Here is a 15,339-nt window from a genome sequence, read left to right on the forward strand (position 1 = left end):
TGTGTGTGTCTCTCTCTCTCTGTCTGGGCGTGGCGCTCCAGTCTTCCTCATGCTGCAATCACCTTGCACACTCATCCACCAATCAGGAGCCCTATATCTACCTCGGCTCTTCACTCCTCGACTTTGCCAGTTTGTTCAGTTCACTTATGTTGGTACATACGTTCAAACTCTGGCTCCAGTCCCGATTATTCCCTGTGTCACTTTGAATCTCCTGCCTGACACTGTGCTTTTTCTTTGCTTCAGGTTCATTTCTCTCTGGAGCTTGGTGTCAGCCTAGCGCTCTCTGCCTGCCCACTGTGAAACTCTACATTCATCTACTCAGCCTCAACAATATCATTATCAGATAAATCTACTGCAAAGTTTTCTCCAACTATTGTCCATGTTCTGCTTTTGGGTTTCAACGCTCACTACAACATAACAGAAACAGCGCCTGTGCGCCTCCTCAAAACAGCAACTACATGTTAATGTTATTAAGAAGACAACATACAGCCTCAGGTATATTCCCCTCTGTAGTTACACACATCCAGCAAAGTCATTTCTACTGAAAAACTAATGACCGTGAACTCTCAGTCAGAGAGAATAAAAGAGCGTGAGCAGGATTACTGAACAGCAATAATCTCCTATTGGGTAACAAGACAAAGCCAACCTTCCCATCTCTGCTCTTCAGGACAGAGAGAATAAAAGAATGGAAACTATTATTTTGGGATACATAATTAGAATTTACAACACATCAAGGGCTGAAATCTGACACTGACCTATACTTATAGCAGGACCTGGGTACAAAATAATTCCACCTTTTTATTGGAAATAGTAGTAAGATCGTGCAAACTACGTTGAACTACTCATTTATTTCCAGGCTTTACCTCTACATTCCCATCATGTTATATGTTCAGGACTCACCTGCATTTTCTTTCACGCGCACATCTGCATTGGAAGTAGTGACTGAAAAGCCACTAACACCTGGACACACAAAGACAAAAATAACATGAACAGATATTCCAGTAGATTACACAAACATAATAGAGACAGTCAACGAAAGGGAACTTAGAAAAAAAAAAAATATATATATATATATATATATATCAAGAACTTTAACATTGCTTCCTTTTACAAACTAAATATTAAAATAGTAATATTGAAAGAGATATTTCTCATATTGTTGTGTGCCGTGTAGTTTTACCCTGTTTAAGAGAGATAATTTATTAATTGTTCTAATCCGTTAGTAAGGCTACCCTCTCAATACATGCCACACAGTTTGCCCCGACAATGGCGCTGTTCACAGCAGAAACAATATTGAAGCGTTACAGCAGTTGGTTCAGCTATGCACTCATAAGGCAGTATTTGAGAAATTCATATGATATGGGAAATTAAGACCAGTATACTGGTCAATGCGTTACACAGCCCAGCACTAACACAATGTACAGTATATACAGGAATAATAAGCACAGCATGACTTATTTTACACACTGAAATATTAGTGACTAGATGACCCCTGTAGTCAGTGTTTGAGTTTGCTTAGGATGTCAAAATAATGTCCCTAAAGACCTAAGAGACAGACAGTCCTCACATCAATTTAAAAAAGGTGCTGAGTCTAAATTCTCACTTCCTTTGAGTATAATCCTTCACTCAAAGTAGACTGGGCACCGTCGTGTTGTATTGAATGGGCTCTCGCTTACAGTGCAAAATCAACCATCTAAACAAAATGATATTCAAGTGGGCTTGCAGAGCTGGAGGCCTGTATTTTTGATGTCCCTCATATGAGATTACAGCTAGATAAACACACTGTGTTATAACATTTATAAGGATGAGCACAAGGAGCTGCAGCAGACGGGAGGACTGCTGGAAGTAAGGCTGGGGCCGCTCCGTCTTGGTGAAGATTACAATCAGTTAATAATAATACATGAAATCTGCTGGTCTGCTTTGAAAAAAGAGGAGTCATGTAGACTCATCAACCGTGAGGAAGGCAAGTTTAGGTGGGACTGATATGAGAAAGAGGTGATGGATCAGGCATCAAAATGTAGAGGAACAATTCCATACTTAGATATTTTCAGTACTTGGTTTAACAAACAAGCAGGGCTGAAACACATAGTTGATTAATCCACTAATAGGTCATCATTTAATTTAGTAACTTTTTTGCTAAATTCCAAAAATATACTCTTAACATGTTAATATTACTGGGTTTCCATAACCCAGTGATGGTAAACTGAATATCTGAATGAAAAGAAAAGAAAAAAGCAATCTGAATGATAAGTTAGAAAGTGCAAAAGCTCAGACACACGGAAGTAAAAAGACTGTAAAGAACTGCTGAGAACACCCACCCGTGTCAGCGCATGCTCACACTCAATCAAGGTGTGGACAAAAAAAAAGGTGTCTAATTCCTGACTGCTGAGCCAGAAAACTTCCGGTGAAACTGTCAACAGTCTGGCTGAAACCAGGTCTTTCCAGGCCCAGCAGTGCTGCTACAACAGAAACACGCCGACTGAATCATTTATGCATACAGTCACGAGCTTGTCGCACCGCATTTGCATCTATGGCACCACTTTACATGACATTAAACCATCGCCATTACTGCAAGTGTTGGGACTTAAACTACTACCTTTAACAAGGATGTGTAATACGGAGACAGCAGCAGCAGGTTAATCATTAACTGTCACTGTACACAACACCAATGTCACAAGATTAAAATATATGTACGAACAGCAAGACTTTAAATCAATGTGTGTACCAATTACACACATATCCTTACTCAAATGATTATGGTGGATTCTTAAAGGACATTCAGACTCCCTCGGCACCCTGCAGATATTTAGGCCCAGGTCTGTGTCACAGTTTTGGTTTAGTAGGGGAGATAACCCTCCAGTGTAAAATGAAACCAGAGTACGGCGTGACTCATTTGTTTGCATACTTGCGAGTTTCAGGGTTGTGGTGATAAATGTCCTTCAGAGTAAAGAGCTGCTAACACACACAGGTTAGACAGCCAAACAGTCATTTTCATGGTCAGAGTCAATAACCAGGAGATCAGCTGCGGCTACTTACTGGAAATAATGGTCCTCCCTCCCACAGACCAATTCAAATACCTCACCACATGATGAGTGGCAGCTGGCCTTGTGAACATGACAATCTCACACATTTTAATTCGGATACAAATTTATGGAGCTGCTTTCTTGATCCCGTTCACACATGAAATCAACTAAAAGTTGACTAAGTGTAAAGCAACTCTTGTGGGACCTTAATTGTGCTCTTTATTAATCTAACTGTGGTCTCATTCTGGTTTAATATGATTCCAGTGTTCCTCTCCTATGGTCACTACAGGAACAGGGATGTGGAAACACAATGGCAATTTGAACTGAATAGGAGGAACTAATCTCCACACCTTGTTTAGTTTTTTTTGTAAACTACAAAAGATAATCCTATTTTTTATCATATGTTGTTATATCCACTTTCCCTCACCAGCAACCTCCTGAGCTCAGCAGCGCAGAGAGAGAACAGGCCAACATTTTGTTTCCAGGAGCAGGCCCGAGGTTCAATGTACGATACTTACTTACAAACAAAACTGTTACACTTCATTTGGAGTTAAAGGGCCGAATGGTCACTACTATTGCGACTTTTGTTGAGTTGGAACTGTACAGCAAGAAATACTTTAAGCGTTGACTGTCCTCAAACTAAAAAAGAAAAGAAAAGAAGACTCACCTGTAGCTGCGAGGAAGAACAAAGCCACCGAGAGCAGCCCGTTGACAAACATGTCGACCAGCGGGGTCCGTTTCTGTTACACGACGGCTTCACCTCTCAACAAATACTCCTGAAAAACCAACAGGAAATAAGCAAAAATCCGCCCTTGCGTCGAATAAACGACCAGTTTACTACGAGTTTACGTTTCCCCAACTTGTTATTCACTGTGTCGACGTTTTTTTCTTCCTGCTAGGAGTCTGCTCTCACCTGCTGGGTCCACCCAGGTGACAACAAGCTCGGTAACTTCCGGTCCAGGGATCGTCTCAGGTGCGTGGGTGACGACAGAGTGGAAAAACAGGTTTGACCAGACCAAAATCCAAGACCAAAAAAAATCCAGAAGTGAAACTGTCTTGCACAACTATGTGACTATATTCACTCAGCCATAATAGTGGAAACATATAACTAATACACTATAATGATTACTGTGAGCGCCACAATTCTTGAGGCATATTAAAGGGATTTTATAATGTTAATTAATCAGTGGAAAACATGTTCTATTATTATTATTATTATTATTATTACTATTATTATTATTATTATTAAACTAGGTTATATAAGACCTAATAATATAACCATCATATTACCACATTCACATTCATTTGGAGATATGGGGCAGCTATTTTAATTTCCAAGTTAAAAATGATTGCAGTCGCACTGGAAATGTATAATACATGTATTTGAAACAGCGATCATAGACACAACATCACATATCAACGTCTCGATAAACTTCGAAAAGTAGGTAGGTAGGTAGGTAAGGCTGTCTGAGGGGCAGGAGGGGAAAATATAAAAAGGACACACAGAAAGTTTTGAATTCTTTGTGGTGAAACAGTTCCAAACCCTGGTAAAGATTTAGATTTAGAAGCATTAGTATTAGTAGTATTTAGTATTACACTTCTGTAACAAAAACACACTAGAACATATGAACTATTTACCATTTAACCATTTAGAGAACCAGCCATATGGGCGTAGGCATATTATGGCGTTGACAAAAGCACCGCTAGAGTGCACTGCAATCACACAGAGAACCACAATGCCCCAACCCGTATCATGTTTCATCTACCACAGGGGCATCCAGGAGGGCACTTTTGTAGTGTTTTGTCATACACCAGTGGGCTATGTGTATTGCATTAATTTAGTTGAAACAATAGCACCGTTAATGTAAACACATCACCACCTGACCTCAATGTAAGGTCAGGTGCATGATGCAGCCCTCTGGAATTCTTTATTATGTGTTACATAAGTGCTCCTGGATGCACAGTGGGCGTGCTGATGATGAGGCAACATAATGACTTACCCAGCTTGAGTGCACAATGTGGAAATATAAATGTTTAACCCGGCACATTTACAGTTGTTCCTATCAGCATGACAAAATATTGCCACTCTCCATCCTGTAACTGTCTGTAGATGTAAGATTACACCATGTGGCCGAAAGTATGTGGACACATACTTAGGATACTTTCGTCTGGGACTGTTTTACATGCTTTTGGCCTATGCTTCTTATTTCCAATTAAGGGAAATCATAATGCTACAGCATATTTTAAAAAAGAGTGTGCTTCTAACTTTGTGGCAACAATTTTTGGGAAGGCCAAATACCTCCTAAAGAGAAGTCCATATAGAAATGGTTTGGTTTTGGATGAACTGAAACTCTGACTAAGGCCTTATCACCCAACATCAACACCTGAGCTCCCCAGTGTTCTTGTGGCTGAATGAAATGTAAAGGCACTGCTCTCATATAGCGCCATTGTAGTCCCCCGACCGCTCAAAGCGCTTTATAGGCCTACTACATGCCACATTCACTTATTTACACACATTCATGGCAAAGGCTCATCACAATCAGAAACTAATTCATCCACACACCAATGGTACAACATTGAGAGCAATTTGGGGTTCAGTTTCTTGCTCAAGGACACTTGGACATGAAGCAGGAGGAGGCAGGGACCGAACCACCAACCTTCTGATTGGGCGGACATCCCGCTCTACCTCATAAATAACAGCAGCCACGTTCCTAAATGTTGACAAAGACCTTCCTAGAAGTTTTGCGGCTGGTATAGCAGCTTATTAAAGCTCACTGTTTTAAAATGAGATGTTAGACAATTACAAATGGTTGTACTGTTCAAGCATCTACATACTTTATTTGGTTGTCTACATATGATGAATCTATGGGTGCCAAGGTGTCTGGTAAACACATTTGTAAAAATTTGCAATAAAACAACTTGCAATAGTGATTAAGCACTCTTTATCAATTCGATGTAAATTACGTTGTTATTTAGACACAGACAAAACATTTGCTCTGCACAGACAAACCATCATATTATATATCCTTTTATTTTAAGGTGAAATAACATGCTGTTAATCCTTTAAGTACCTGCTCAAACAAGACACTCTGCTTTGCATATTTTTAAAGTGTGGTATTCCCCTATGACTGTAACCCCTGCAACCATTTCCTTTTTCTCTTTCAAGCATAGTCCAGTTTGACCCAGTGCTGCCCTCTACAGGACATCACCAACACCTTCAGCATAATACACATATGCATGCTAGAGTTCATGCATAAACACATTCAATTGTTTGGTTTGCAGTAATTTAAGGAGCATTGTTCTTGTTTGTTAATGCTGTTAAGTTTCAGTTAAGTTTATTGTCATTATACAGTACATTATTACAGCAGTGCTTTTTAGTGCAATTAAATGATTGTGCTTTAGCTACACACCACCTACTCAACTATGTACATAAGTAAAAATCCTTTACATTATCAGAGAAAACATTGCACCATATAAAGCATATTCAGTGTAAATCTATAAATAGAACCATAAATGTGGATCTGGCTAAACGTATAGCGTTCAGAGACTACTGTATATTTATGACAACAAGCCTCGGCTGAACATGGATCATGTGTCTCAGGCACAAGTGAAAGGCAAAATGAAAACTGAGTTTGTCTTTTGGTTTTCTTTGTCACCATAGTGGAGGGACTTTATACATTGTCCCTTCAGAATAGAATAGAGTAGAATAGAGACATTATTGCTCATGCAACCATAGGTGGTCAGTTAAAAACAGTTTTAAAGTTTTTGTTTCTCTGCTTATGATTAGATTAAATCCTTCCAAAGCTATCTTTGTTGCCCTACCCAGATCTTATCGACAACACAATCTTCCTCTAGTGGACCTGTGTGGCACAAGGTCGCCTCTATCTGTCCTCATCATTTGGCAGCCAAGAAGAGACACTGGGGATAGATTTCAGTCAGGGAAAATAGATTGCTTACCTTAAGTGATGAAACTCAGCAATAATGTCACGTTGCGGAGTGCAACACTGCATCACTTTTGTCTGGTAAAATCTGTAGATAGTTTAACAAAAGCAGTTTTCATCCCTCTTTAAAATCCCTTCCATTTGTCATCCTCATAGATAGTTCTTCCTATCTTGTTATTAAGACTAGAGGCTAAAACTCATTATCTCCCATTACATTAAATAAAATTACTAAAACTATTGATTGTACACATTAGATATTACAGAATATAGACTTTCAGTTTTAGGACTAAGTCACATTCATGCTTTTTCCTCATCCCCACGTTAGGCAAGTCTGTCAGACGTCAACATGGATCCAACAGATTTCTACTGTCATTTCACACAACTGTTTATATGTCAGAGTACTGTAGAGTATAAAGTGTATGCAGTAGTACTGTGTGTGTTTAGTATTGAGTGCAAGATGCAGCGCAAGCAGGCCTGTGACATACCAAATATAATACTGTACGTACATTCAGTTCAACTCATTGCACTTTGTGCATACACACAACTTCAGGAGAGTCCAATAGCAGTCACCAGATGATTATGGGTGCAGTGTTAACGTAAGCGGCAGTTTGGCGCCTTGTTCACAGCCAGTTAATTTCCAGCAGCATGGGAAGTGTCACCAAGGTCAGCAGTAGGCCACTGCAGCTTTGTAATAGGACACTCAACGCTGAGCAGGGGAGGAGGAGCTCTGCAATAAGAAAAATAATGCAGGTTCAAAAGGAGGAGCATTTTGTTTGGCAGTCACTCAAATGTTTTTTTTTTGCGTGTAAAATAACAGGATGTGCGTAGCTGTGGTAAACAATGACCGTGAGTACAAAGCAGCTTACTTTTCTCAACCACTGAGGTTTTGGTCGCTGTGACTGAGTCGGCATATTTGATGTTGCAGGTGAAGTTGGACTTGCCATTGGGCAGGTTTTTAAACAGCAGGCGACAGATGTTGCCTGGAAACATGCGGGCTTTGGCGCGTTTCTTGAAGGGGGCATGCTGCTCCTCATCTGGGTCGGTGGTGTCAAAGAGCCTCTCACCATTTGTATACTTGCAATATGGCTCTGGTGCCTCGGCGGGAAGTGCATATTTGCAATCCATCCTGAGGTTGTGTTCATCTATTGAGCAGTAGCTCAACTGAATCACCTTCTGGGCTGACGCAAAGCCTGTGTGTCATATAACACAAAGTGGTGATCAGATATGTACCAAAGCCTTTAAAAGCACCCATTTACAAACTTATGCAATGAACAATGCTAGAAACTCACTCAGAAGAGAAAAACATGCAAATATTACAACAAATGTACTGTTAACATTACATAAACCATAAATGATCTTACCAAAAAGTAAAATTGTGGCAAGAAAGAACATTCTTCCAACTTTCCTGAAACAAAAAAAGAATGTAACAGTCAAAGCAAACTAATAACAGCCAATTGCAACACCAGAGCCAAACAGCTAGCCTATTTATTTTGCTTTCACGCTTTACATTATTGAGATTCAAATCAAATAAAGCTGACTCTGCAGTAAAAAGCGGGGTCAGATTTCAGAGACATGGATACCACACTTCTGCAGCTCTACGCAAACCCACACAGGTTACTGTAGAAAAGTCATTGTGCCATAATACTGAACAACTGAGTACAATACAGCCTCACTGTTTATGCTGCAAAGAGATGAACTGCCAACTTCACTGGTAAATTGCCAACATTGACACATTTCTGTGCTTCACCTCTCTCTCGAGAACACGGGCTGATTATTTGCCCACTTGTGATCATTGTGTTAAGAAAATACACAAGCAGTTTAGCTCTATTTTGTTTGCCTGATGCAAACCTACTCTCGCCTTGATTCAAATATTTGCTTTAGTGCTGACTCCAGTGTTAAACCAAATATTTAGACTAAAAGAAAAGAATTATGTACGTTCAAAACACTGTTCAATATTTTACCATGGCTCAAATCCAGCAAATAATAGTATATGAATCATTCTCACCTTGTCTGATGCAGTTTGAGCTTTCCTCAGTGCTCTGCAGTGTGATGCCAGGGGTAGATACAGTAGAGGTCGGCTTATAGAAGAAACAGAGGAGAGAGGGAGGGAGAGGGACAGAAAGGGAGGAGAGAGGGAGAAAATGCTGCTCCCGTGGACTTTGGGGACATTTCTCAGTATTGTATAAGGATTTTTATTGATTTTTCTCCTGTTTTACCAGAGGATCATATGTCAATACATAAACCTCTGGCCACACATTGAAAAATTTAATTCAGGCTGCTGAACAAGAAAGAGATAGGAAATATTGTGATGAGGGTTTGATTATCTGAGACACCTCAGCAGCTGTTCTCCATTTCCACGTCCTGTGTGCAACTACAATACGTGTCAGCAGTTTCTCAGCGACTTTTATCAACATAAATTAGAATATATACATATCAAATACACAGATAATTAAATTCAACTTATGTATTAAAGATCCACTACACACAAGGTGATAAAATATGTGCCTGAGTATTCTGCTAAAAGGCTAATTAATAACTACATTAATATCACATTAAAGCAGTCTAAGTGCCAAATTAGACTATTAAGAGGGCTATGTCAAAACCGCCACTGATCCAGAGTAGGTCCACGCTAAGCTTTTTACACTTTTTTTCAACCAAAAACCGAGCTTTAGGAAATGGTCTCCGGAGTGAATAAATCTGAATACCTTACCAGCGATGGAAAAGGGAGCTTTTGGAAATTATATATTATTATTATTATTATTATTATTATATAAGCCTGGTTGGAGGATGTATGGCAGTAAAAGTTGAGAAGACTGATTTTAACAACAGATTTAACTGACCAGTCTGCATTTAAACAGGCAGCTGTAATGACCTGCGAACACTATTTCATGCTCATGCTTTTGGCCTTTATTGCCTCTAATGGATAGTGACAGGAATGGGGGGAGAGAGAGAGGGCCCATGGCCGCTGCAGTCTACTGTCAATGGGCTCTTGGTACTTGGTAATGGTTTAACCATACTAGAGTCTACAGCCACGCTAGCGGCTCAGTGAGGTTGTACTTCTAGGCTAAATGGTAATGTCAGCATGCTAACATGCTCACAATGGCAATGCTAACATGCTGATGTGAAGCAGGTAATGTTTACCATGTTCATCTTAGTTTAGTGTGTTAGCATGCTAATATTAACACTTAATACAGCTGAGGCTGACGCGAATGTGATTCGTTTTGTGGGTGATTTTATAAACCAAAACATTGGACCAGCTGACATTTTTTGACTCGATGGTGTTACTTGAAGAATCAGAGATGGCCAAAGTTATTATAATTCATCCTGAGCTGAAAATGATTTGTGTGAACCAAACCAACGTTGCCACCTGGGGATCTTTGGGGGACCTAAAAGAATTGGATAATTGTTATTATGTGTATTATTATGAAATATAATTTATATCAATGTATAACATATCAAAATCTGATATGCCACGCCCATCTTTCTAATTGCCTAGCTGGCTTGCTAGGATCTAGCTAGCTAGTGCTAAGTCACAAAAATGGACAAGTCAGTATCAGTCTAGTGGGTTACTGAGCCTGGCATGGCGAGGAATACTCATGACAAGCCTCTCATTTACTACCTCAGTTACTAGATCTTTCGCCCGCTTCAACACAGACGTATGCAGCCACCACTGCCAGTAGTCAGCAGCTCTGTATAACTGAATATATAATGTGACAAAAGCTTTATTTAAATACTAATGGCTATGGCTATGTAAAATCATGCAAGATTGGCTCAAAATCATTACGAACAACTAGAATTACATGTTAAATCCACTGAGCTAGGATGACTGTATTCTCTGTATCCTCTAACTGCATCCTCTGTATCCTCTTTATCCTCTTCACACTCCTCATCCATTTTCTCAAGGTCCTTCCTGGACAGTTGCTGAACAACTGCCACACTGAAGCAGTCTCCCAGGACACTGACAGAATGGTTGCAGAGCTCTCTGAAAGGCACAGACCACAGCAAACAATGAAAGCAGAGGATATCCGTCACTTTATGCTGTATTTTAGTTGATATATTAACACTGCATGTTTTCACAATTCTGTCTGCTCCCTTCTGCCCATCAATAGCAGAGGAAGCAGGCGTAGTGATCCCTGCCAAAAGTATTCATTAGAGATTCTGTAGCTGTGAGCCCTGCTGCTCCTCTGCTGGATGCTGCTGTTGATACACTGCAGATCAAATGCAGAGCCATCACCTATTTTCTATGCTAGTACTACTATACTACACCACCATTACACTAGTATAAAACCACAAATTGATTTAGTCACTAGCTCTCAAAGTCCTTAGTTGTACATGTTTCAGTGTTTATTACTCCTCCTGCAGTGTGAACTTACCGTGACGTCACCAATTGGTTTGTGTAGTACCGTTTTGAAGCCTCTAATCTGGCATTATGGTCATTGCCATGATGGTTGGACATACTGTGAGTTGAGCTGCGCTCACTGGTTGCACAGTTTCGACTCATCCGTAGCAAGAAACAATGGTGGCTCGCCTGGTCACACACAATCTCGTATTACAGCTAAACAGTACACTAAAATATGTTTCTGAAATGATTTTGGGTGAGAAATAGGCAACGCAGTAACAGAATATTGCTTCGTATTTGATATTATATACGACATATTGATTAAAAAGATAATTTTGCAAGTCAAGAAACTCTCAGTTTGTTGTAGGTTTGTTATCGTACCATTTAGTTTTGTGTGAAACTGAAACTCAGTGAACTACATCTCTTGTCTCACAGTATACATTGCCAACAACTAAATTTAACTTTCCTGATGTGTTTGCAGCAATAATTTTACGCCAATCTGTAATAACAGGTATATTTTACACAAGAGGAAATCTTTGATTGATGGAGAAAGGAGTTATATAGCATTATACATTTTTATAATACATTTAATGGATGAATGCAGGAATATATTAAGTCATACTGATTTCAAAACAAAATGTTATTTGAATTGCTCATATAGACAATATTCTTTAGTAGTCAACACTATTTCTGTGGCTTTGATCAATCTGATAAAAAGAATGTTACACTATTCTATATTTACTATTTACATCTGCTAATCTGTTGATTGATAACTAAAAGATTTTAGATAGTAAATGTGATAACACAATTTTGAGATAACTAATTACAAAACAATGCTTTCCTCTTCCTGTTATGTTTTATCTTTAAATGTTTTCAAGGGTGACACTGTAAAAGTGAAGGAGGTTCATTCCAAAACAATTAACGATATTTATCCATCCAATTCTTAAGAGTAAGATTTAATTTAGATAGTAATGTATGTACATTTTGTCTCAGGAACATCTTTTTTACACCTGTAATGTTGATAAGCTAACAGAATGCATGCGTGGTTCATTACAAAGAATACCTGGTTTTGAATATCATAATGTTAAGTTTGGTGTTTTTATGCAAAACAAAGATGTTGAATTTTTATGTAATGACCTGAAGATTTTCTTAAAATCCTTAAGAGAACTGGAAAAGAGAAGTGCCTGAAGACGGTCTAAATTACTTGCATTATATCTTAATTAAATCCCCTTTAAGTTAACTATTATTTGAGATTTTTTCTGTTAATATATCCTGCTTGGATGGATTTATGTTAGGTAAACTTAGCATCCATATTGATGATGCCTGTTTATTACTTGAATAAACTTAATAAAGTTTAAAACAAAAAAATAAAATAAAAAATTGTGTTTGCAGCTACTCATCCTTTTATCAGAATGGAAACGATCGATCGAGGAAAACTTGTTGCTGTGATTACATCCCAGTACGAAACTCAGGTATCGAAACTGCAGCACCTCCGGGTACTGTTAGCTTGTAGAGATAGCCATGGCTTGTTTTTCGTATTTAAACGTATTTTTACTGTCCCATATTTCAACACTTCAAACTTCTTGACAAAAGTTACCAAACAATTGTGTAATTCATGGCACAATTCAAACTGTATCAAAAAATTATTTGTCTTTCTCCATTTACTAATATACTATGTATTTTTTCCAAAATAAGAAAGGGACCTCTCTATTGTGTCCAAACTCTGTAATTACAACTTCTAGGTCTGTATGTATGTATCCAGGCCCTTATTTAATTAATTTGTGTTAAAAGATAAAATTCACTAACAAGGAAATATCATTATGATTATTGGACAGTGGAGGTTGTTCATTTGAACTATTGAAATGATATATTACATAACGTTTTTCCTATTCCTATAATAGCATTTTCATCAATCATTACAACATTAAATATGTATCTTTATTAAATTACAATTTAGCATATTAAATATTTGTGTAATATTTTCACTGTGTAACAATACCAAACAATGTTGCATCTTAGTGCTTAATGTCCCACTGACCCGAAACACAGTGTAAAAACACTGCATTGGTGTAGTCTCATCTGCACCCTGCATTGGGCTGCAGGCAAAACAGCACATCCAGGTCTGCTATTATTACTCTAGTTGGCTACAGCAACGTACTGTATGGTGTAGTTTGCACTTTGTCTGATTACTTTGTGTCTCTATGCAGATTGAGAGCGAATTTCTGTGTCAGTGTTGGTCTGTAGAATTAGTTTACAATGAACACCACTCCCCTCTCCAGATGCTGCAGCAAGTATGAACTGCATTGCATTTGTGATCTGTGGAATCTCTAAACAACAAAGGGAATGTTATAAGAGAAAGATCATTTGTCACTCTTAGTGCTCTGTCTCTAACGCTGCCAAAGTTGCAGAGGAGAAACCACTGCAGAGGAAGGCCTGTATGTTAAACCCTCCACAGGCCTAAAGTGAATGAGTGGTAAGGAACAAATGTATAATTACACTTTACACCTGGGGCTTTGGAAGTCAAAGGAGGTTTGAATGTTTGAGCATGTGTGCATCATGCTTCACCCACACCTAACTTTTTACACTAATGTCACTAAAACATTGATTCCTGTATTTCCATTTTTGTCCTGCAGAGGGAACTCTTCTTCTGCACCAAGGTATGATACAATAGTCTCCCCCCTCCCCAAAAAAAGAGAGCATCTGGGTGTGTAGTGATATGAAAAGCAAAGTGGTTGGTTCCTTGCCAGTTCCCCAACTTTTGTAATGTAGAAACTCCAATATAAAGACTTTACCACCTTCTCATTAGTCGGCGGGGTTAAGAGCATAACATATCTGGTCTGGCCAGTAACTTTATTACCTGATCAATGGAAGCAAAGTGAAATTAATTTCATCCCCAAAATTGGGTTACTCCTGGGTCCTTGCTCTGGGGACAGCGTAATGTATGGGATAACAGCCTATGTGTATGTGTGAGTGTGTGTGTGTGTGTGTGTGTGTGTGTGTGGTGTGTGTTGTGTGAGTGAGGACGTACAGAGCAATAACTGTATCCCTCAGTCCAAAAGTCAGCGCTGCTCTGCTGAAGCTGCTGATGCTGCTGATGCTGCTCCGCATACCGGCACACCGGCGCAGCTCAACCTCGGGACAGGGACCAAACATCAGGTAAGAGCGGTCCTGTCATCTGCAGTGGAGGGGGAATAATGAGGCGTCGTCCTGTCTGTAACTAACGTTTTCAGATCCGTTTTGCATGTGTCAGAAGCACGCCTGCATGACTGTCCGGTTCTTCCAGCCGCAGTAAGGACACAGTGTGCGCATATACAGTGAGGGCAGCTCGGCAGTTTGCTGCAGCGCTAAGACACTGCATGGGCGTAGTCCTATCTGCATTTGGGCTGCAGGCAGAACACCACATCCAGGCCTGGTGATAGGCTACTGCGCTACATTAGGCTGATATCTGGTGCAGTTATAGGTTGCATGATTACTGTGTGTCTATAGATTTTAAGCATCTTGTGCTGCATGTTCAACTTTGTCATGTTGTCCCATGTTGAACTCTGCCAGGCCATAGGGTGGTGTGAAGGTTATTGAGCTGATCGGACAGATACCAGTCGCTATGGAGCTGCACCTGTTCGCCACGGCCTGTCTCCTCTTTGGCAGGATAATGATGACTCATCAGACTCACAGTATGTGGGATTTCTTGTGTATTTAATTATGTTCACACTGGCACCATGGCATTACATGACAGAAGTTCATTTGATGTTGGATTTATGTAGGCTTACTGTGACTGATCATAAAAAAATCAGACAGACTGATTCAGATTCAGTGATACTGCAGCAAAGGTGACATTACCTAATTTAACCACAGAGATCAGTAATGATTCATGATGATTATGTAATACAAATTTAGACCTTTACAAAAGGATGTAGTTACTTTCCACCCAAGTTATACTTTTAGAACTGAATGGGAGATTGGGGTGAAATGAGTAGTTACTGTAGTTGCTGTTATATTATCCTTAAAACTCTGCCCTCACGCCTTGGACTTTGCACAT

The 15,339-nt window shown here is 39.3% G+C and overlaps 2 protein-coding genes across 3 annotated transcripts in view; one reads left to right on the top strand and one right to left on the bottom strand.

The window, feature by feature from the left end:
- Positions 1–4,061, bottom strand: part of f11r.1 (F11 receptor, tandem duplicate 1) — an 8,581-nt gene extending 4,520 nt beyond the window's left edge. The window contains exons 1-3 of one of the 2 annotated variants that reach the window (XM_035667255.1): positions 3,937–4,061; positions 3,691–3,799; positions 901–960 (exon numbers count right to left, since the gene is read on the bottom strand). In XM_035667255.1, coding sequence (XP_035523148.1) covers positions 901–960; positions 3,691–3,742 — 112 coding nt within the window. In that variant the 5' untranslated portion in view covers positions 3,743–3,799; positions 3,937–4,061. The other variant, XM_035667254.1, reaches the window with a different exon arrangement.
- Positions 4,062–14,300: 10,239 nt separating this feature from the next.
- si:ch211-215c18.3 overlaps positions 14,301–15,339 on the top strand; it is a 4,497-nt gene continuing 3,458 nt past the window's right edge. Inside the window, exons 1-2 of the mRNA XM_035666951.1 lie at positions 14,301–14,459; positions 14,853–14,974. Of these exons, the coding sequence (XP_035522844.1) occupies positions 14,905–14,974 (70 nt within the window). The 5' untranslated portion in view covers positions 14,301–14,459; positions 14,853–14,904. The remainder of the gene's footprint in view (positions 14,460–14,852; positions 14,975–15,339) is intronic.

The sequence above is a fragment of the Morone saxatilis genome, unplaced genomic scaffold (assembly GCF_004916995.1).
Source record: "Morone saxatilis isolate NCDOM2014 unplaced genomic scaffold, NCSU_SB_2.0 Contig20, whole genome shotgun sequence".
In the NCBI taxonomy this organism is placed as follows: Eukaryota; Metazoa; Chordata; class Actinopteri; family Moronidae; genus Morone; species Morone saxatilis.